At 33.6% G+C, this 24646-nt stretch overlaps 2 protein-coding genes across 5 annotated transcripts in view; one reads left to right on the top strand and one right to left on the bottom strand.

Annotated features, from left to right (window-relative positions):
- LOC132278540 (transcription factor GTE9-like) overlaps positions 1-13202 on the top strand; it is a 40171-nt gene extending 26969 nt beyond the window's left edge. Inside the window, exons 1-5 of one of the 4 annotated variants that reach the window (XM_059780353.1) lie at positions 10562-10943; positions 11701-11975; positions 12070-12133; positions 12419-12537; positions 12653-13202. In XM_059780353.1, coding sequence (XP_059636336.1) covers positions 11727-11975; positions 12070-12133; positions 12419-12537; positions 12653-12826 — 606 coding nt within the window. In that variant the 5' untranslated portion in view covers positions 10562-10943; positions 11701-11726 and the 3' untranslated portion in view covers positions 12827-13202. Of the gene's footprint in view, positions 1-10561; positions 10944-11697; positions 11976-12069; positions 12134-12418; positions 12538-12652 lie in introns of those variants that run through there. The other 3 variants (XM_059780351.1, XM_059780354.1, XM_059780352.1) reach the window with 3 other exon arrangements.
- A 535-nt stretch (positions 13203-13737) lies between these two features.
- Positions 13738-19902, bottom strand: LOC132279486 (codeine O-demethylase-like). Its single transcript, XM_059781473.1, has 4 exons — positions 19140-19902; positions 16214-16335; positions 15529-15853; positions 13738-14284 (listed from the first exon to the last, which is right to left on the bottom strand). The coding sequence occupies exons 1-4, from the start codon at positions 19479-19481 to the stop codon at positions 13940-13942; spliced, it is 1134 nt and encodes a 377-aa protein (XP_059637456.1). The 5' UTR covers positions 19482-19902; the 3' UTR covers positions 13738-13939.
- Between the last annotated feature and the right edge of the window lie 4744 nt (positions 19903-24646).

Genomic DNA, 24646 nt, shown 5'->3' with positions numbered 1-24646 from the left:
TTGAGGTGCGGGATTACAGCCGGTGTGCGTGAAAGTGCATGGAAGAGTAGGATTACCACTTGAGGCGCATGGTGGCGCGGTGATGGAGTTGATCCGACACGTTGATCATCTTTGAACGAGGCATATAGTTAAACAACGAGGCTTCCCTATACGGGGCATCCCTATGTGGGGCTTCTCTAAACAAGGCATCTCGTTGGGTTTTCCAGAGAAAGACTTAAATAACGAAGCTTCCCTAAACAGGGCATATGAAGATCTTGGAGTGCGGAAGCGTATTGGTTGACCACTGCCGCCGAGGATGGGGTTAATGGTGCCATCCTCGGCGGTGACTATGATAAACTGGTAAATTATTTACCAGAGATCGAAAGGCTCTGATACCATGTTAAATATAAAAGAGATAGAGTATAGAACTCTGTATTTTATTGATGTGTGAGATGTTACATAAAGGTTATATATAGGAAAAGGTTTGTGGATAGGTGAGTGATGAACAAGTAACCTATATATATATACTAATATTGTAGGTGTACTCATATATGGTAATCTGTAATATATATGTAAGAATCCTAGATGATAAGTAAATAGGTAAACTTGTAATCTAACAGTCCCCCTCAAACTCAAGGTGAGTATGAACCCAACTTAAGATTGAAGGCAAGATCATGAAAGTTATGGAAATTTGATGGAGATGGTTTTTCACCCATGATGATGATGGATGCATGATTAACAGCTGACGTGGTACTACTGTTGGCACCATTGCTGACTGTGTTTGACGTGGTAGGTGACATGGCTCTATTGCTGGCACCGCTGCTGGCTGTGTTTTGCATGGCAACTATCGTAGCAGGTGACGCACTACTGTTGGCACCGCTGTTGATGCGTCTTGGAGGCTGATTGGGCAGCCAAATAAGGCTTTTGCTGATTATGAACTTTAGACTAAAGGTTAGGATGCAGAAGCATAAGTTTAAAGGTTGATCACCGAAGGTCGACCGCGAGGGATGGGGCTGATGGTGCCATCCCCAGCGGTGATTATGATAAACTGATAAGATTATTACCAGTAATCGAGAGGCTCTTATACCATGTTAGAAATAAGGGAGAGTATATTTCTCTATATATTGATTGATATATATAAGATGTATACAAGATGGGTTTATATAAGAGGGATTATGTGTGATGAATAAGTAAACCCTATATTTATATGGTAACTAAATATATTCTAACTATGTATAAGATTACATATACATAGTTATAACATATTATGTAATATAGTAATAATATATTCTACAATATATTCTAACAACATTTATTATTCAGCTAATAATTTTTTTCAGGAATTAATTTACCATATATTTGGGATCACAAAGAAAGTACTCTGTATTACCTTAGAGGCAAGTGGATGTGTGATGCGTTTATGGTTAAGGTATTAAAAATAAATAAATATTACTAAAAATTTATCATTTGTTGCATTTTATAGACCAATACTAACATAAGTTACATAACTTTTGAAATTAAAAGGAATGTGTGACCCTAGTCACCATTCACTTAATGACAATTTTAAACTATATATATATATATATATATAGACAAATCACAGAGAGATAAGAGGAGTTTCATAATCTGGGCCATGAGATGCATGGGATAGATTGGAAATCCAATAGCAAAGGGTAGAGACACCAAGCAGAAATAGATGATGGGCATCTAAAAAGAAGATGAATTAGCGTTTCCTTCTCCAAACCACAAACCGAACAGATATCACAGAAGACAGTGCGTTTGCTCTTAAGGTTTTGGAGGGTTGGGAAGCGGTCATGAGCACATTGCCAAATAAAAAATTGGATTTTGTGCTTTGTTTTCAATTTCCATATCTCAAACCAGTTTGGGTAGTGAATATGAGCATTGCTACTACAAGCAGATGGGGGAGATAAGGCGGGAGAGTTCATAGAGAGAAACAATTGATAAAAACTGCTAACAGTACATTTGTATAATACCTCAGTATTTTAAATGAATTATTTATAGGGATTAATTATTTTTATTTTTAAATTAATATGATTTGTTTGATTTAATTGGAATTAATTGCATTTATTTTATTTTTAAATTATTTATTTTATTTAATTGAATGTTATGATTAATTGTCTCATTTTTTATTAAATTATATTTCGTGATTATATTCGTGATTATATTTGATAAATTGGTGTGTTGGTTTGCTTGACTAGAATGTCATGATTGCGTTGTTTTTAAGTTGCTTATTTGATTATGTGTGATTTTTTTGCTTGTGTGATTTTATTATGAATTAATTGTAATTAATAGATTTATTTTGATATTTTTATTTATTTAAATTAATTGGATTTGGGTTTAAAGGAAGTGAGATCAATGGATGTGGTCTTGGGCTTAAAGGAAGCCTTGTTGGGTTAATTAATAAGGGCCCATGGTTATAAAGATATTTAAATAATTATCTTTACATAATTATATATATAATTATATGTATATAAATATAATTAATTAATAATTATTATGGAAGGAAATATATATATATATAAATATGTGAATATAATTTAATTAGTTAAAGATTAGCATGAAAGGAAATATACATATATATATTATAAAATATATGTGTATATATATTAATTAAGATAATTATTATTTATTTTATTTGGTAGCCATACTAGAAAAATGATTAGGTTATTTATGTGTATAAATATACACATAAAGTTTTATTGTTAAAAATTTACACGTTAAAAAAAAAAAAAAAAGAGGCAGAGAGAGAAAAGGAGAAGGCTGATAAAGAGGAGGCCGAATCAGAGAAAAAGGACGTCGGATTTGGAAGAGACGATCAAAGCTTTGGTTTCGTGTCGAAACTTTCAGATGAGTTTTCTCTATTTTTCCTCTTAGAACTCATAAGGATTTCACCTTGAGTATCAAGGCTTTAGATTTAATTTATTAATTTAACTCATGGTTAAAACGGATTAACCAAAATCATTAAGTTAATTTTATTTGATTAAATTGGAGTATTAAAAACTTGTTTTATTATTATTTTATTTTTGGAATTGTTGGATTTTAATTATATATATAGGTTGTATATATTTAAAATCATCTGTTATGCTTGATCTGTGACCTAAGGGGATTATTTAGGGTTTATAGAATTTTCTACGAATTTCTGTATTTTCCTTAAATTTTTCTGGGCTATTAGATTAGTAAAGGTTATGTGGATTGATGCATTTGCGGCGCATAAAATGGTGGTACACATGCTGATCTGGGCCAGTAGATTATTTAACCTTAAGTGGATTAATCCGGTGCATTGTGGCACATGATAAAATGTTACACACGCTAATCTAGACCATTGGATTAATTTAATATAAGTAGAATGATTCGGTGCATTGCGGCGTATGGAAAAAGGTACGCATGTGCATCTGAATCGTAGATATGGTCAAGTAAACTTAGAAATAATCTGGTGTGGGCGAGGTCACAGCAGTTGAAAGAGTTTAGCCAATACCAGCACACACGGAGGCTTGGATCCAGTGCGTACAAGTGCGTGCTAAGCGCGTGGGTGCGCGTAGGAAATCCCTATTCGTCTATTTCGACACTTGAAGTTGAAATGGTTATAACTTAGTCATCTTAAATCGAAATTGGGTCATTCTTGAGCTCAAATTTAAAAAAATTTCGTCCTCTTTCCAATGGTACCAATTTCATTCTCAAATTCCCATTACAAAGAAATATTTATGTTTTAGTGAGACAATATTGAAAAATTATTTAAACCGATGGAGTATTTATGGGAAACTATTAATGAGTGCATAAACATAATTCATTAATAATTGGTGATGGAATGAGGTATGTATATATATATATATATATATATATATATATATATATATATATATATATACTTCCTTCCATACAAAACATAAATTAATTAAACCATATATACATATATATATATTAATATATATGTATATATGATTTTAAATAATCAAAGATTATTATGGAAGGTGTTGTACATATATTTATGTTATATAATATATGTATATAATTTAAGATAATTAATATTATTATTCTTCTTTGGTATATCATGGTTAATAGGTAATATTAGGCTGGTTATTTAAATGAATTATATATGGATATGATATGCATGAAATGTCTAGGTATAAGTTGTTTTATTATTTTATTAATTCTAAGGTTTGATACATGGTTGAATTATAGGCATTGATGACTTGCCAAAGGCATAAATATATTGTCTTATTATTTGTATGAATAAAATATATACATAGGAAGTATGGATGAGTTGCTAATTTAAAAATATAAATATATACTTAAGGAGGCATGGTTGAGTTGCCAATATATAAATAAATATAGGGCAAATTTCTCAAAACCCCCAAAACTATCAATAAGTGATCATAAAACCCCAACCTGTTTCTAAAAACCCCAACACTATTATAAAGTTATCACATTGCCTCAATATCCGAGTTCGACCCGTTAACCGGGCTGTGAAATGACAAATTTAACCTTATCATTTAATGTTAAATTAAAAATAGAAAATTATTATTTTTTAAATTACAAAAATACCCTCTCCTATTCTTTTTCTTTTTTCTTTTTTGTTTCTTCTCATCATCATCTCCGGCAGCAAGAATACTGCCGGCGATGAAGCAAATCGCCGCCGGCAGCTACCAAACCAGGTATCAATGAAGAAATCAAAGCAAAGACAGCTCTAGTATTGTGTATAATAAACCAAACTGCGTGTCATACATTTGCACCAACACAAAATATAGAGAGAGAAAAAGTAAAGAGAGAGAGAGAGATGGAGAAGAAGCCGTGGTTCAGCTTCAAGAGACTAGGGAGGAAGAGTTCATGGACATGGAGGTTCAGGAGTTCTGGGTTTCGGTGGAAGAGGCTGACTTTTCAGATTGGGTTCATCAACGACTCTCTTTTTATTATCGTGTCTGTGTTTGAAGCCATTGTTCTGGTCTCAACACTCTGTTTCTTCTACCTATGTTGCGGTTGTAACTTCTGAGCCTTTAATTGGAAGAATTGGGTTCCCTGATATTTTAGAGAGAGAATAGGTACATTGGAGTGAGAAACAGAGGAGGAAAATTGGGCTTGAGATGGAGAAATCGTCAAATCTTGCGTGTGATTGAATGTTATGAAATTCAAGTCTAATGGGCCTTTTTTTTTTTTTTTTTTTTTTTTACAAAGAGCATAAAGTTTCTCTCTCATTTAAATTAGGTTCCCTGAGAAGAAAGATGAAGACGATGAGGTAGTGGAAGAAGAGAAAGGTGGGTGAGTCGTCGTGTAGCATTTTCACTCGCTCTTTTCCATATCTCTCGATGGTTCCTTAATATCTGTGACTTCAAGATTCGGCGCTTCAATGGCTTCATCGTCAAATCTTCATGACGTTGATGCATACACTTTTCATTGGTGAATCATTCTTTATGATACCCCTCGATTCTAGAGCCACGGGTGATCAAGTCCGAGCACAGATCCGAGGGATACCAAACAATTAATATGTAAACAAGCATAAATAAAAACCGAATTAAGAATAAATTAATAATACGCTGAAAGAAATCTAAAATAAGAATCCCCAAACTTGAAATAATAAATATAATTTAAAACCGTACAACTCGGGAATCCACCTAGTGGACCCCTAATCCCAAATCCTTGAATAAATTTACAGAATTAAAATCTAAAATTAAAATAGAAAGAAAATCCTATGTAACCGGAAGAGTGAGTGTCTGTATCTGCATCAATACGATCAAGCTCTAAGCCAGGTACTGTTGAACACCTGAAAAATAATAGAGTGGGTCAGGCCCACATGCAAGTCCTGATCTACTACAATCCAAATAGGAATCCGATACGCAGATATATCTTAGATAGACTCAACAATATCTAGAGTAGTCCATATATGTATATATTACACACTATAGGACGCTCACTAGTCCAATAGGTATGTCTCAGCCTGAGTAGAGATACCATGCAAATCGCACGTAATGTGGTCATGTGTATCTAGACCTACCAGGGAACAAAACCACTGTCCAGTTATCCATCCTAGGCGATATACGCACCCTAACCATGGTCCTGAGACTCAAGCTCATACCATGGCACCATAACATAAATATATAAAGTCCGTACTCTTAATACAAAATATCATCCATCTGTATAGTAGTCTGATATATGTATAACAAAACCATTTTGAAACCATAATAGGTCATTCAATTTATTTGATTGACATGATACAAGTAGGTGATGGACTTAACCTTTATGGTTAATCCATACCTTAATCCAAATTAGGTAGGATTTAGTGCTTGATCTAATCCATACCTAGTATGTCACCGTCCCATACCGGTACATACAATCCTCCAAATAGCATAGTTTACAAATAACACTACGTATACAACAACCATTCTCTAAAATATGCATCATTATAATCTAATACATATATATCAATATTAAGCATTCATTATAAGGCCTAACAATAACATTCCAATAATGTAAACTACTAAAATAATCTAAGCATTTACATTCTTCAACTTGTCCATAAATCGATGCAGTTCCGTAGCAAGGTGTATATAAATTTGGTCCAACATAAGTATAGTTAAACATGGGTGTAACTAAGTCATGCCTCCACTGAAAGATTTAGAACCCAAGTTTCAGTCCATTAAGTTTAATAAAACATGTTTATGAAACTTACTTCTCCAAACAGTACTATAATTGATACATTTATGTACAGACTTAAACATCAGTCTATTCCAACTAAGCATACACATTATTAAATAGCAACATGCTTATAACAGAGCTGCAAAACATGATTCCAAACCTAAGAACATGCAAAGGCATCAAATCTCCTCCAAACAGTGTTGTAACAAATGAGATATATAACAGATTAAAATTATCAATCAATCCCAACAAAGCATACATGTATTTAAATAACATAATGCTCATAACTCAACTACAGAACATGATTAAAACTTAAGATCATGCAAAGAAATCAAATTGCAAATCAGTCTGCAACATAAGTTAATTGTTCACTTATCCACATACCGACCTTCGATTAAACTTATGTTAACTCTGTCCTAAATTCTGACTATAAACTTGCTTCTCAACTATTTTATAAGTCTTACACCATGTATTAAGTCACCCAAAAGCTTTTAAACAATTTTAAGAACCACAGTGATAGCCAAACAGAACCTAGAAACTCAGTTTTATACAATTCCAAGAGAAAGAGAAGGCTCTGAGTTTCAAAAAGCCTTCTCCAAAAAAGGAGAGCCGGCTCCCCTTCCTTGGGAGCCGGCTCTAGATGGTTGAGAGCCGGCTTTCAACCTTAGAGAGCCGGCTCTTGTGTTTTGGGAGCAGGCTCCCTCCATTTTTGGAGCCTGCTCTCACTTCTAAGAGCCGTGCCTGTTTTTTTTTTGTCTTCTCCGACTCATGTGGTTTTCAGTCTTTCAATTCTGTTATACATCTATGAATTTAATTACAGATCAATGTTTTAAGCAATGATAAACATATAAAAACTGAAACTTGTAAAAACTGAGAAATAGAATATAATCCAGTGATGTTAGAAACTGATTTAACATGTTTAAACAATGTGATTAACACTTAGTTTAATTCCTGGAGTCCAACTAAGCATGCACATAACACAAATTCTTGGGAAAGAGAAGAACAGAACTTGCCTTTGAAACTTTGAATAAAAACTCCACCTGTTGTCTCTATCTTCTCCGGCAATGTGGGTTGTGTTAAACCACCCTTGCTACACCTATTGCAGTCCAATAACACACACCAAACTTCCTTCCTTGACTCAGCTTTGTAAACCACCCAAATTCCCACTACGGTTCTCTCTGTATCTCTCTGGTTTTTACTACAAGATTAGAGCTCTGTTTGTGGTTTACAGAACGTACGTTTATTTTTCCTAAACCCTAAACCACCGTATTGCTTATACTTATAGGTGAAAGCAATAACCTTAATTCACGTGTATTCAGAGACTAAGCCCTAACTCCAATCCTAGTCGGCCCATGAAACCCTCTAAGTTGTAAAATACGACGGCTTACTATACAATCTTCTTAACCCTATTGTTTAACTAACGTATTGTTTTAAAACAATTCATTCACTTAATTTCCATAATTAAATAACTACATCAAATAACTTAAGTCAAATAAAACGAAGATGCAACTAAACCAAAAAGAAGCCAATTAATTCAAATAAAACAATTAACTCAATCAATTTATTCAAGTAATTAATTAAAACAAATTTAAGTAAATCATTTATTTAAAAATAAATACACACTTAATCAATTAAACAAACCAAAACACATAACTCACATATTAAAAATGCAATAAAACTCAAAATTATCAAAATTAAATTCCCATTCTATCCTTTTGGAAACTAGGGGTATTACATTCTTCTCTCAATTTTGAAAAGCTTCTGGTCATCATCCATGGTGCTCACCAGGTCGCGCTCTGGCAACCTAGTTGATCGGTAGAAGAAGGGCACAACCTTGGGCCGCCGATGAGAAATAAGCAATGGTAAGCAGCGATCAGTCTAGGTGGAATGAGAGGAAGCCGACAGCGACCTGGTTTGGTCACTGCTGGCGGCGATTAGCTTCATCGCCAATAATATTCTTGCTGCCGGAGATGATGATGAGAAGAAACAAAAAAGAAAAAAAGAAAAAGAAAAAAGGAGAGGGTATTTTTGTAATTTAAAAAATAATAATTTTCTATTTTTAATTTAACATTAAATGATAAGGTTAAATTTGTCATTTCACAGCCCGGTTAACGGGTCGGACTCGGATATTTAGGTAATGTGATAACTTCATAATAGTGTTGGGGTTTTTAGAAACAGGTTGGGGTTTTATGATCACTTATTGATAGTTTTGGGGGTTTTGAGAAATTTGCCCATTAATAAAATAATATTAATGGAGACATGGATGATTTTTCAAAGCCTAGATATTGGTTGTGTGATTTAAATAATTAAATCAGTATTTGATTTTGAATTTGAATTTAAACAACATGAAAATACCAAACTACTTTCAACCGCTACAAGACTTCTCTATAAATAGCACTAGAAGATATTTGCACAATGGTCCCTGACCACACAATGCATTTTTCATCATGTAATATTTTCCACTTTCCTTGTATTTTTCTTTCCTTTTCCAGTATATTACTTTATCTGTATTTTCATAGGACTGGTATTATAGTTTGATTACAATTCCTTTACTTGTAAACCTTGTACTGGAATTCTATTTATGGAATAAGAGATTGGACGCTTGGCTTTTGTCCCCTCTGTTATTTTATAAATTTCTGGGATTGATGAATGCTTGTGCAGTTCTCTTTCTCCTTTCATCTATTCCATTATCTGTTATTAAAGTCCCCTTCAATTAGGCATTGAAGAACCTAAAAGGAAAGTGGTAATCCTAACTTTCCTACAATAGACTGATTTCTTTTATTCGGTTATAAATAGGATAGGTTTAGCTATTCTGAATTTGAGTTAATGGGCTCTGCCACGCCCCTAAAAAAAATCCAAACAAAATAAATAAGGTATATAGTACTTGCCATCAACTTATGGTAAATCATAATCATCCAGGCTCATTAAAGCAAATATTGATTTGTGCTTAATGGTAGAGACCGATCACATACTCTAATCCAAACAAAATAAATAAGGTATATAGTACCTGCCATCAACTTATGGTAAATCATAATCATCCAAGCTCATTAAAACAAATATTGATTTGTGCTTAATGGTAGTGACTACAAAAATAACCTCATAAATTTTTCTTAAGATAAATGAAATATGCAGATGTTAAAAGGATATAGGTATATTAGGAAATGCCTCTATTTCAAATTTATTGGATAAAAATTAATTACTAAATTTGTCTCACTTCGAAATTAGATAGATCTATATATATATATATATATATATATATATATACAATCTAAAATATATCCAAAATGACAACTAGGGTCATAAATTTTATTAACCAATACGAATCCAAAAGATAATGAAAAGAAAGAAAAGAAAAGTAATAAAAATATTTTTTATGCATGTCTATTAGAAAGAAAAAATATATATATGTTTTGATTTATCCTCAAACTCTCTCTCATTAAAAATTAAAATGCAATAAGAAAAGAAATATAATTGTGGTGAGGGTAACACAGTCATTTTTGCATTATCCCCACTATTGCTAGGCTAAGAGCAACCGGTACAAGGGCTTGTTTGCTAGCTCTGGAGTTGGTGTTGCTAGTATGTGAATTGGTATAAAGCTAGCAATCTGTGGGACCCAAAGGAAAACTAGCAAAGGACATCGCAACAGGTAACAAATCCTTTGCGAGCCAAACAAGCCCCATATGCCCTGCAGCAATAGCTCTTGTCCTCTTTTTTTTTTTGCCCACAAGCAACGGCTCTTTTCCCTTTCTTTCTTTTCTTTTTTTTTTTGGTTTTTTTTCTTTACTATTTCTTTTTATATGTGATTTATTTTTATTGTAAAAAATAAATTTATGATTTTGATTATTTTATTTTATTTTTTAATTTGAAATAAATATTTATGATTTCTATTTCTTAATTTTGCTAGCATGTATTGCCAGCACTTGCCCTAATCGCAATACGTATAGCAGCGCCGCCAACTTGATAAAGCCCTATTTTCTGATAAAGCCGTACTCTCTCTTTGACACAAACAAATTCAGACCTAAACCCTCGAAAATCTTTTCCTCCCCTTTATTCCTTTGCAAATCGCAATACGTATAGCAGCGCCGCCAATTTGATAAAGCCCTATTTTCTGATAAAGCCCTATTCTTTCTTTGACACACACAAATTCAGACCTAAACCCTCGCAATAGGTACAGCAGCGCCGCCAACTTGATAAGAAGGGCTTATGCTCGGTCTTCTCAATACGCCGAGGCATTTTCATGCGTCCGATGAACCAAGTTTTCGACTTCATCACAGCATCTTGAAATTGAAGTCTCACACAGTGCAGCATTTGCGAAGGTATATTTCTATTTGATTTTCTTTTGTCCTTAAGCCGATGTAAATCCAATAGTTCCCTTTGACTTCTTCTTTATCAATCGGCATAGCATGTTATTTTCTGATAAAGCCCTATTCTCTCTTTGACACAAATTCAGACCTAAACCCTCGCAATACGTACAGCAGCGCCGCCAACTTGATAAAGCCTTATTTTCTGATAAAGCCCTATTTATTGATAGAGCCCTATTCTCTCTTTGACACACAAATTCAGACCTAAACCCTCGAAAATCATTTCTTTCCCTTTTCTTTCCGAAAATCTCGTTGCCTCTCTAAACCTTTACTTTCCTTTCTCTTCCATTCCCTTTTTTGGTCGATTGATACAGATTTTCACGTCATTCGGATTCAATTCTGGTAATTATCTTCGAATTTTTGTTTGTCTTCGTATTTTGCTAATTGTATGATTTCAGGGTTATATTTTAATTGATGTTTCATGATTCAAGGATGTGATTATTGATTAATTTCCAAAACCAATCACTACTGTTTCATACAATTTTTTTTTGGAAGTTGCAATTGTTTTCTCCCTATAATTAGGTTGCAATTAGGGGTTATCTTTATTTGTTCCTTTTTAATAACTCGTGTTCTATTCATTGAATTAAAAAAGAAAAATTATTATTATTATTATAACTTGGGGTTCTTATATTCATTCTTTTCATTGAATTAAAAAAGAAAAGTGATCTTTTTAATGTATTTAGTCTTGTTTGTGGTGCTAATTGTGCAGTAGGTGATTCATGCATTGTTGGTGACAAAATGGTGTCTGGGATTCGTTCGGGAAATCTGAACTGTGACAAGACAAAGAAGAAAAATGTTAGGAAAGATTCATTTGTGGAAGTATCAACTGGAAAGAAGGCGCACCAATTGCAGGGTTTCCTTCAAAATGATGCTTTCACCTACCTGAAACCAGAAAAGATCAAATTAAATATTGAAGCATTGGATGATAACACTTTGTGCGAGCTGGAAAGAATTATCAGGAGTTGTCTCGATGCAAGGGCTATCAAAGTAAGTATTTTTCATTGATTAGTTTTCAACTGCAAGGTTGAGGTTTTGCTGTTGTGGTTTTGCTCATTAAGCTTCTTGTCTAATTCTTCTTCAGGCTGGTAAAGCTGACCAGGCTAAAAGGGAGGAAAAGGAAAGAGTTGCAAGGCTGCATGGGAAAGGTAATCTTTACTATTCCATAAATGAACTCAAGTTTTATTAATTTGTGTTTTGGATAAATAAGTTTTTGGCTGAAATTGAGAAAAAAAGGATAGGATATTGGCTCCCCTATGGTTATTTTTTAGTTTGCATTAAGTATCTCAGGTGTGGAATGCTGACAGGAGCATAGGTTCCATATTGCATGAAGTGACTTTACAAGGGGAAATGAGACATTTTTGTCTTCCTTCTAATTGAAACAAAATGTCAATTCAAAATCATATTTGAACTCTTAAATTTCTTGTTTACAGATAAGGGCAGAGTTGAACCCCAAATCAGAGCCGATGAATCTTTTTCACAAAAGATAGCAGAAGCACGACAAATGATGCAGAAGAGAGAAAGAGACGCTGCCCGACTTCGTCTGCAGAAGGTTTATGTTTGTCTATTTTTTGTTCAAATTTTTTTTTTTTTTTCTTTCCTGATGTACACCTTTGAATCTGTTGCTTAAAAAGAAATTAACTTGTCTTCCCCTTTCCTCGTTTCAGTTGGAGAAGACTGTAGAGTTCGAGGACAATCTGCAAATTGTCCAATACTTTGAGAACCTTAGAGTATTTGTATCAAATAAACCGTTGGAGTTATTGGGTTTGTTTCTGAAGGAGGATGACTTCTACATGGATGAGGAGGCGATTGATGTAGAAGAGGGAGAGATCTTGGGATAAGTTTCAAACCAGAATAGCTTCCAACGCCATTCATTTTTTTCAGCAATTTGGAATCAGTTCATTCTTTACAACTGTAAAAGAAAATTTTGCGAATAGAAATGTATATGTTTACTGCTGCAGAAAACTCTGAGAAACAGGGCTAAAGCTTGCCTGAAATGGCACAAGGCTAAAGCTTGCCTCTTATGTACAGAGAGATTGCCACTGTAATTTTTTTTGGTGTTACTTTGGCAAGGTGTATTTTGACTTTTGCTAGGAGTTGACTCTTGCTTAGTTCCTAGTTGTTGAGTGGCCATGTGCCTTGTTTGTGAATTGTATAAAAGTTCACCTGTAACTAGTTTTATTTCAAGTTAATAAAATCATGACACTGTTTCTTTTCCTCTGGTTTGAAACTTTCTTGTTTGAGGCTTGATGATATGCTAGGTTGCAATTGATGCATTGAAATTCTACTGCCAATGATACGTGGATGTTGCGGGAATGAGGTATTAATCCCATGGAAGGTAGCTGCCTTGTATCTCTAACACTTCAATTAAAGACCCTTATTAGTGCCCATGGATAATAATAACTCAAGCTGGTAGGTATTAGTGGCTATGTCGAATGCAATAATTATGGCATGCTAGTTTTATGTTGTTGTCATCGTTGCACTGATTTGGTGCTCCAAAATAACCACTTTGAAGTTCGGATCAAATTAGTACCTCCATAAAGCTCTCTTGTGCTTTGGATCATGTTCACTTTCAAATTCTACCGCAATTTGTTGATTCCTTTTGCACCTGATTACCAAATTAATGTTCAAGTCTTCGGATATATAACGTCTTAGCAGTACCATATATACATAAAAACCAATATCATTCCATTATTATGCAACCCTAAATTGTAACAAGTTTAGATACAAAACAGGATTGAATTATCCCACCATAAAATTCATCAATGTAATAGAGACTAGTATAACTTTACATACAAGAGGTACCATAATACCATTTACAAGATTTAACTCCAAACCAACAAGTACATAAAACAATTTTATTTATAACAACATTATCCCACCAGCAATGTGGTACGACTTATATACAACACATATACTCCAAACCATAATAGACATCGATCACACCATTTTATTTATAACAACATTAAACAAGACACAATTTTATAAAATTTAACTTCAAACCTCAATATATTACACCATTTTATTTGTTGAGCAAGTTCATGATCACCATCAATTTCAATTTGCATTCGCTCTAAGAATGACTTTCCATTGAGCTTATGGGAGTAGAAATCTTTGACACACTTCTCCATCTCCACCCTTTTGAACAATGGTGGGTTTTCTGGGGTTATAGTACGAGCTGTAGGTCCAACCTTTGCTTGGAATTTGGGATTGAAAAACATAGCAATAGAGATCCTCTCTTCCAATGGATTTACTGTCACCCTGTGCTCAATGTTGCGATAGACACCATTGCTAAAGATCTGTACATGAACACAATAAACAGAAAGAAATTGAGGAGGCAAGCAACAAAGAGGCTGACCAAAATACAATGTTAAGAAAGATACAAATACAGCTTCATCCATGTGGTGGAGACAAGGATGCTTTGCGAGATGATAAAAATTACTAGAAAAGATAAGATAAATAACATGTGACTATGCGATGGGAACGTTAGGTATAACAAGATAAAACTACGAAAAGTAGACTTAGGGTGGTATGGTCTTATTCAACGTAGGTCCCTATATAAAAAGAGCAAGACTTGTGTGTTTTGAAGGCAAGCAACAAAGAGGCTGACCAAAATACAATGTTAAGAAAGACACAAATACAGCTTCATCCATGTGGTGGAGACAAGGATGCTTTGCGAGATGATAAAAATTACTAGAAAAGATAAGATAAATAACATGTGACTATGCGATGGGAACGTTAGGTATAACAAGATAAAACTACGAAAAGTAGACTTAGGGTGGTATGGTCTTATTCAACGTAGGTCCCTATATAAAAAGAGCAAGACTTGTGTGTTTTGAAGGTAAGCGACAAAGAGGCCGACCAAATATGAAAATAATTAGTGTTGTTTCCTAAAGATATTTGGAATTGAAGTGTTTGGTGTTAACAAGTTAAATCATGGAACTCACACCATGGCCATATTATGATGAATATGTCTGTGGGACGATGAATAGTAGACTCCAACAGTGGGAAAAGGAAAAGGAAAATTCAAATCAAACTAAAGAAGGTAGGTGAGTGTAAAAAAAGAATTAAACGAGTCTTAGCAATTAAGACCAAGGAAGGTGAGTGTAAAAAAAATTTAAAATTTATTACAGAACTTCACAAATTAAGCATCTGTACTTACTATACCAGCAATTAGTAAAGGAGCCCAGAATGTTGAAATGAGTGATGCTGCATAAGTTAATTTTAGGAAAAGGAAATTGTGATCCTGCAAAACTTATGTCAGGCAGTAGTAGCTAGGTAAAAAATATAGTACTAGTCTAGTGTACGAGACTCCTATCATTGCAAGATTTAGGAAGAGTAAGCTGTAAGTTGTCTTACGTACTTGTGGAAGGCCATTTCTGTTTTGAATCTGTGACCTCTAGGTCACAAAAGAGCAACATTATAAAAGGTGCTTGTATATTTTAAATTGACATCCAAACCAGAAAATAGGTATTGAAAATTTATTAGATTTAGTTAGTGATAAAGAGAATGGGGAAGGATCTAACCATGTAGGTATGCAAACCTCTAGAAAGTCTCCTACATTCACCATAAAGGCACAAGGAAGGAAGTTTGTAGGGATCCAAAATCCATCTTTTCTAACTTGGAGGCCTTCCACTCCATTGACTTGGAGAAGGATGGTGATGCCAGAAGCGTCCGAGTGCGGTGTAAAGCCAACAACCAGCTCTGGTTTTGGACATGGTGGATAGTAAGTCATCCTCACTGATTGCATCCCATCTTCAAACATCTCTTTTACCTCTTCCTCATCAATCTGTAGAGCCTTTGCCATCAACCCAAGAATTGTTTTGGAAAGTTTTTGCAACTCAGAAAAGTATGATTCCAAGGTATTCCTGCAGTGATATGGATGAAATATACATACATGTAAGTATTTTACACACATAAAATATACACATATATGTATGCATGCATACTTACATATAGCAATGCATAAATACAAATATATTATGCATGTGTGTGTGAGAGAGAGTGAGAGCACCTAAGTGATGAAGGGATATCTGGCAAGAGGGGTGGCTTTCTTCTATGGTTGGGGGTTAGTTATCATTTTTTTTTTTGATAAGTAAAAAATCATCATTATTATTTTAAACTTTACTTCAAACTTTACTTCAAATGGTTGGGGTTTAGTTATCATATAAAATCTATCAGCCCAGTCAACCTTCTGATCTTCGGAGAAGAGAATGGTTTGTCCATACCTTTCAACATCACCAGGCCTCATCTTATGTTTCATTTTCTCTTCCATAGGGAGCTTGTAGAATTCTTCAATCTCATATTTCAGTTTCTCCACTAATGAAGAATCCACTCCCTGGTTCACCAGCTATAAACATATATAATCACTACTGTTAATTTTTTTGCAGTATTTTCTTTTATTTGTAAACATATATCTACATATATATATATATATATATATATATATATATACACACACACAAACAAACAAATGGGAAAACAAGGCTTAATTATTGTATGGTTTTAATTTGGCCAAATCTATAACTTGTATTTCTTTTAGTTTCCTTCTTTCTTATCTTTTTGCCTGCAACTATGTCTTTGAAATATCCAACTAGCTAATTTGCCATTTAAAGTTATGCCATGTTTTGGACCCAATCCACGCCTTGAATTTGGAATTGGAGGAAATTTAGGACAAAGTCTGAATTAAATTTTCTTCAATTCTCAATCTAAAATGTCGATTCATTACTCCCAAACGTAACATTACAGAAAACAATGAACAAGAAATGCATATTTTCACAAAGTGAAGAAGGAATTGGGAAATTTAAGAAGAAATACACAGCCAAGAATAAAAGCTCAATGGACTGAATTCTATACTTTCCAAGATCAACTTTCAAAGCACATCTAGGATTGGAAAGAATATAATGACTAAAATTTTGTGAAGGGGGATGAAATTAAACCTGAAAAATGCTCCACTCTTTGCATGTTGAGTGCAACTTCTCTAGTTGATAATCTTTGGCTTCTTCCATAACCAAATGTTCCATATTGATTAAAGAAATTGTGGGCAAGGAAGTTCCATCCAAGAGAATTGAAGATTCTTAATCCAGTTGAACATAGTGGTTTGGTATGGCAAGCACGGGCTCTTTCGCAAGCTCCTGAACACTAAGTGAACTCCTAGGGCTAGGGGTCACTGGTTTTCACAAGCTTCTAAACTAATATTTATTTAGTAGTTTTGACACCTACTAAATTTTTCATGCAGAGATACCCTGGAAATTTATGCGTCTGAGTTGAAACAACATGCTATAAAGATACTCGATTTCATAGCTAAAGCTCTAAAGATTGCGGCTGGGGATATAAGAGAGTTGTTTGAGGAAGGGATGCAGTCAATGAGGATGAACTACTATCCACCATGTCCACATCCAGAGTTGGTTCTCGGCCTCACCCCTCACTCTGATTCTGTTGGCCTCACCATCCTCCTTCAAGTTAATGAAATGGAAGGTCTGCAGATAAAAATTGTGGGCATGCCACTTTCACTACTACTACCCAAAACCTTTATCACTTCTCCCTCATCATCAAGATGCCTTCAACTTGAACCACAATAGTCTTTAGTAGAGCATTCATTGTTATTGGGTATGAACAAACCATAGCAGGTCCGGGACTTGATCTTAATTGCACCCATCAAGAGGCAGCGCCACCATTATGATTCTCTCTCTATTTTGCCAGCATATGGATACTGTAATATCCTTAATTATAGTGCAAATTATCCCACTAAATCAGGATGCAGATCAGTTAGCAGTCGTGTCCTCAGCTCATGGTAACACCAGGCATCAATTATGAGAAAGACAACCATCAAATTAAGAGAAGTGCTGTCAGAGCTTCCCAAAATGCCACTACAGTCAAGCATGTATGAAAGTCACAGGCAGCTAGAGAGAGAGAGACCTTATATGTTTATTAGATATTGTTATTAATTAGAAAAATAAAGAAGTATAAATGTTACTGTGTCTGCGCTAGAGTGCAAAAATTTACAAAGTAGCTAATCCTTTACAGAAAATGTTGCCAGTTCATACTTCCAAAAGTATCTTTAAGTAACACAAAATCCTTGCATTATAATGTAGGAAGAAAACATAAACCTTGCAACAACTTGTCTCTGAACCTAGCATATTCACGAACGCGCCCTTGGTGACCAAGCTTACGCACTTACCCCTAAATCTTCGACCATGAGCAAGAGGTAACCACCACAACACTTACTTGTGAATTTTCTAACTAAAGTAAAAATTAAATCAAAAGTCAAGCTCGTTAACATATACAACATTCATAGGTGAAGACTTTAGCCTCAGCAAGAGTAGCTATTACAAAAGACAATGTGACGGGTAGGGGGGTTGGTGAGATTGTATTGACCGAACGGAAGAACTGAATAGACACTAATTTTGATCAAGGAAATTTGCTAACCTAAGTTCTATTGACTTGACAACTCTAATATGAGTTTACAAAAATAAATGGACAACTTGTTCATTTTAATGATATTAACTTTTTCTTATTTATGAGTCAATAGAAAACCATTCTTAGCATAAAAATATACCATCACATTCTATGCCACTGTACAAGGCTTCCCCTCTGACCCTGTCATACCGTATTTGCTGCTAGGGTATGTGACATGTCATGACCTATTCCCATTCTACATACAAAATGATCCATGTTCTTGGACACATCAACTACAAGTTTCCTCTAGTAAGAGATCTGAGTTTTTTTTTTTTTAACTGCATTATGAAGCCATTTTCTCAAGAATTACAAGGGTGCAATGCTAAATGTTAGGACATCTGCAAGTAGTGTGCAGATGTAATGGCTTACAGGTTAACATCATCCTTGCCTTAATCCCATATATATGGGGTCGGCGACATAAATTCTCTTTTTCCATTCTTTTCTATTATAAGCCATCTCTCCTCTAATATTTAACTTTTTGAAATGATTTCTTTCCACGTTAATTTTGGGCGCCAGCTCTCCCTCCTACCCCTATGCAATGGCTTACAGATGAGAGGAAGAAAATAACACAAAGAAAAAATGTAATCTTCCTCTTCTTACCGGTGCATCTATAGGTCTTCTATGCAATGGCTTACATGTGGGAGGAAATAAATGACACAAAGAAAAAGAAAAGGGTGAAATTAATCTAGGGTTTACCTGGGAGGTCAAATCAGCAGCGGCGAACATAAATGAGGCAGTGGCGCTTTTAGTGAGCAGAGGACGAGACTCGAGCTTACCCAAATACCATACAAGAAGTCCCATCTTTGAATACGACGACGATGATGATGCAGAAGATGAATATGAAGGAGATGATATATAGAAGGATGAGGGAGAGGTTTTGGAAACCCTAATCTTAGAGAGATGGTGAAGACTGGTGCATTGTGCGGAATATGCAGATTGTAGCCAAACAGGGGAATTGACGATGGAATTTGAATATCTGGTGGGATTGGATGATGATAATTGTTGAAGAAGGAAGGAGCGTTTGGTTACGTTTCTCATGTGAAAAAAAGATTCCCATTATTTTTTCTTTTCTGTGGTTTGCCCTATTTCCAGTGATGGATTGATTTGGAAACGGAAACAACGTCTATTGTGGTTTTGGCATTTGTGAGTTGGAGATATTTTCAGGTTGGTGTCGCTGTCTCTCTCAGTCACCGGTGTTGATGCTGATATATAAAATTCCGTGTTTGTAATGTACCTTGGTGCAATCTAATTGTCAGTTCAGGACGGTGACAGCTGGCCAGGTCTAAGTCAAAATGTTTTTTTGTTTTTTCTTTCTTTCTTTTGACAGTAAAATTTTTTTTTCGAAAGTTGACAGTAAAATTAGTTTATACTACTAGTGAAGTGTTAGTCCATCTTCCAAACTTAGTTTTTGGATTGAATTGTGAATCATGGTTGGTATCACAGTCAACAAATTTCTTTATTCGTTATTATCCGACAGATGGAGAAGAATGTTACAAAGAAAATCTTGTCTCATTTTAAATTCGAATGAAAAGTTAAATAAGTATATATAAATTAATTGTTAACCTCCACCTAATATAACTTTTTAGATTGAATACATTGAATTCGGATGGAAAGTTAAATGAGTATGTATGGGTTAAGGGCATGTTTGTTGTGGTGGAATGCATTGGAATGGAATGAGAATGAAGGTGAGAATGGAATAAGAATGGGATGGAATATGAATAATGATTTTCATTCTATCATTTGGTTACAAATATGGAATATGTAAAAATAGAATCTCATTCTTATTCCTATGTTTGGTAAGAAAGTTGGAATAGCATGAATTTAAATTGTTTTTTAAATTACATTTTATTATTAGTAAAAAAAAATTAACTAAAAAAATTAATCTGCAAAAATAAAAGGGAAAGAGATAATAGAGAGAGAGAAAAATAGACGAGATAGAGAGAAACAACAAAAATAAAAGGGAAAGAGATAATAGAGAGAGAGAGAGAAAATAGACTAGATAAAAGAAACAGAAGGATAAAAGAAACAGAGGGCTCTTCGACGACATTAAAAATAAAAGGGAAAAATATAATTTTCCGATCATCTTTTCCGGCGAGAAACAGAAATAGAGGGCTAGATAATGACTGAGAAAGTTGCATAACAAAGCACAAAAGCTCATAGAAGTTCAATTATACTATTTTTGTCTCATCCTTGTGTGTGTAAATCGAAGAGAGGGAACAAACGGCATATAAATACATATTATATTTTATATGGTGTGTGTATGCGTAAATTATCTCTTTAATTTACTTTATTATTTTATTAATTCTTGGTGGGAATAGAATGGTCATTTCACCTCTCGATAAGAGGAATGGGCATTCCCTAAGAATGACCATTCCACTTTTGATGTGATATACTAAACAAAACAATGGAAACAAATGCATTACATTTCACTTTATTTGATTCCATTTATTTACACCAAACATATCCTAAGTGTTAGCCTCCACCGAATATCAGGCTCGTTACACATCCTGACCTCATTAGTTAGCTAGATGAGAACTGAAATGGTTATGTGATTTTCTCTCTAATAGGTTGTAACACCTCATTAATGCCAAGTACTAGGCTCGTTACACCTACTGCCCTCATTAATTAGCTGGATGAGAAGTGAAATGGTTAAGTGATTTTCTCCCTTAATAGGTTATAACACCTCATTAGTTTTCTGATGGGAGAGATTACATATTGAACCTGAATGGGAAGTGAAATGTCTATAGATAAGTTGTCTTAAAAGACAATTTTAATGTCACCTTGGATGATAACAGGTGAGGGTAGTAGTGATGGTTTGTATTTATAATAATAATTATTATTATTTTGCCATTAAAAAAAAATGTTAACCATTTGATAACAATGTTGACTAATCATATTAAATAACTAAAACAGAGAAAAGAAGAGAGTAATAATTTTTTATCATACTAAAAAAATGGCAGAGAGAACATAAAAAGAAAAAATATTCTATTAGGCCAAACCTAGGTCAGCGTATTTAACCATAAATTTAATTCCTTTTGCTCCTTGTTAATTTTATGCCTAATTATTGAAATTAATCATTTAAACTCTATTAGATCTTCTTTTCTTAATTTGCATTCAATTATTGCTAGTTACGAGGTACTTGATAACTTTAGTTAGTACTCAGATTATCAATATAATAACTCAATTAAGTGTATTCGATAACTCAATTTTAATATTACTTTTAAAAAAATCTACTTAAATAAAAAATAAAAAAATTAAGGGCATATATGTCTATTATAGTGAACCTAGAATTCAAATAAGTATTATTAATAATAAATCAGTGCATAAATTTAGTCAAATTTCAGTTCATATTATTTGTGCAAATAGTTTAAAAATTAGTATTTTCTCTTAAATCAACTTAGTATTGATTCTGTTATGAAGCATGTAATAAATAATAAGTAAGTTGTAACCACTTGGGCTCTGTTTGCGTAAAATATCTTTCTCAAAAAATATATTTTACATAAACCTCTTCAAGTAAAATATTTTATTATTTTTATTTTTTGGTATTTGGCAAAGGTCCTGAAAAAAAAAAAAAAAAAAAAAAAAAAAAAAAAAAAAAAAAAGGGGCACAAGTTGTTTTTGTTAGGTTTATATTACTATGTAAGTATTTTACTTAAATTTTGGACAATCAAATACCAAAAAACTAAAAATAAATTAAATTAAATTTTAACATCCAAACAAGGGGAGCATTAATCTAGATTATCTACTTCTCGAAGTGAAAAGTAGATGGTTCAAATCCCCACTAGGGCATGCAGATGTGTAAATTTCTTGTCAAGATAAAAAATAATAAATTAAATAAAGGGCTTCGAAGGCAGCCAAGAGGTCGCCGAAAAAGCTAGGAAGGAGAGGTTAAGGTTTCATTCCGAAACCTTAAGGCAAGTTTTGCTCCCACTCTCTCCCTTAGATTCATGCTCTATGCATGCCTAGGTTAATTCCAGAAGTAATTAGATATTAAATCAATCTATTATGCATGCTTGAACTGAATTAAAACTAATTTTATGTGTTGTTATGTGTTCTTGCTTAATCATGAATTTTATTGCATGATAACTTGTTTTGATATGGGATTAAGATGCATAATAACTTTAATTAATTATCTGGGGATGTCTGGAACTTAGAACAGAGGGTTATGACCTTTAACATTGACAATCGGAACAGCCAAAAGTCGCTGGAGACGAAGAAGACGGAGAGTAGCAGGAATGGAGGTGGCTCCATTCCTAGAGGTTGGTTTTTGACGTGTTTTTGGGTTCTGTTTTGGTATTTTGAAGTTCTAAGGTTGACTTGGAGGTTCACGGGGGGTTTTAAATGATTATTATTGACATGGTAAAATCACATAATGCATAATAAACACTAGTATGTTAAGAACTTGAACAATATGAAATTTTAAAATAAATTGGCGTGTTATTATTGGATATGGATGATTTAATTGCTTACTGTTATTCTAACAATTTAAAGTGGATATTGGGTGATGTTAATTATATTTTGGCAGTGTAATACAATCATGTTTTGTTTATGATTTTATTATGCTAAGGATTAAATCAGTACGAAATTATAATTGAATTTGCATGTTAATAATAAAGGATTTAATTGCTTAAAACAATTATAGCAATTTAAATGGAAGTTATATGATTTTAATCATGTATTGGCTGCATAATATGATCATGTATATAACTGATTTCTATTATGCTTATTTCTGAATTTATTTGATGTAATATTATAACTATTACATCAATTATTGGATTGTGTAGATGAAATGCACCAGTATGGGATGATGGCATTTTAGGGACGGATTAACGGAAAAGTTAAACCCTACCTATTCTTGTATAAGGGAATGAATTAACTAAAATGTTAAATCCTATTTATATTCATGTCAGGTCAACAAAACAGTTGGATGATATACCAGATATTTATTTTATATTTTGGATAGGACGAATTTTATATATGTATAGTTATATTCGATGATATGTGTACACACAAATTTTGTAAGTTTGCAATAGAAACAAAATATGGAGCAAATAATATAATTTATTAATTTGAGAAATTGAGGTACAATCCTCTGTAATATTCTTTACAAAAGAAAGAACTGGTCCTCTGATTAAATCTCCTTTTTTTGTTGGTTGGTTGGATCCAAGGGCTGCACAGGCTTGATCTTGAATCACCGTGGAATTTGATGAAGAACGGCACGTCTTTGGCTGTGCTTGTTGTTGATCACCGTGGAATTTGATGAAGAACGGCACGATTTGATGTGCTTGGTGTTCTTCACTTGTGGGTTTGGATGTTGGGGATGAGAGTTTCTGTATTTCTCTTTGAAATTCTAGATTTCTGAATTTTGATTTTGTGTACACCTTTCTTCTTCCTCCAAGCCTCTATTTATAGGCTTATTGGATTAATAGGATGATGACACGTGTCATCTCCTGATAAAGATAAAATTATAACTGGGCCGAGCTGGTTATACTGTGATAATTATTCTTAAAAATAATTATTTCAAATATATTTTATTAAGAATAATTATCTGTTTATTTAACCATCTGGGCTGGGTTAATTAAATAATTTAAGTGGACCAAGCCTGGGCCAATTAAATAACTTAATTAAACTTTAAGCCCATATTTAATGGGTCCATTTGTCAAAGCTAAAGTCCACTAAAATTTTAGTGTCTACAAATTGCCCCCATTTCAAATCCCAAGTTTGACAAGACTTATCTGTTTTTTCAAGTTGGACTTGAAGTATCCAACTTGGTATTTGAATTGTAAAAAACTTTTTCTATCCAACTTTGGATGATTTAAAAATTTTGGCTTTTTTCACTTTTCTATTCAATATTGGACCGTAATTTTTCACTTTCCAATTTGAACAAGAAGTTCAAAGATTCTATTATAGAAAGGATTATTTTTTCCTCTATAAATATGACCACAGCCATGGGTTCATCAGTATCACTTTAAAGCTTCAAAAGTCACTATTAGACCCCGAAGATACTTGAGGCATTGAGTCACGTCGACCAGCTTAGCGCACCAAATTGTCAGCCTTGCTCAAGCACTTTTTTCAACCGTGAAGGTATGCTAAAACAAAATCTTTCTTTCTTTCTTTCTTTATATCTGCATATGTCTGTAATATATATATACACACACATATACCCATTAAAGATACTTTCCCTCACGTCTTTTTTTAGCCAC

Source organism: Cornus florida, unplaced genomic scaffold, assembly GCF_030987335.1.
Source record: "Cornus florida cultivar Cherokee Brave unplaced genomic scaffold, ASM3098733v1 CherokeeBrave_3.0.0_Hap2_Chr10, whole genome shotgun sequence".
Taxonomy (NCBI): Eukaryota; Viridiplantae; Streptophyta; class Magnoliopsida; order Cornales; family Cornaceae; genus Cornus; species Cornus florida.
The sequence above is the reverse complement of the archived record's forward strand: the minus strand, read 5'-3'. Positions and strand labels throughout refer to the sequence as shown.

Excerpts from the sequence above, each read along its gene's own strand:
- LOC132279486 (XM_059781473.1), bottom strand. The coding sequence starts at position 19,481 with ATGAGAAACGTAACCAAACGCTCCTTCCTTCTTCAACAATTATCATCA. Across the intron at positions 16,336-19,139 it reads CTGCTGATTTGACCTCCCAG|CTGGTGAACCAGGGAGTGGA; the intron begins GTAAACCCTAGA and ends ATATGTTTATAG. Across the intron at positions 14,285-15,528 it reads ATGTAGGAGACTTTCTAGAG|ATCTTTAGCAATGGTGTCTA; the intron begins GTTTGCATACCT and ends GTTCATGTACAG.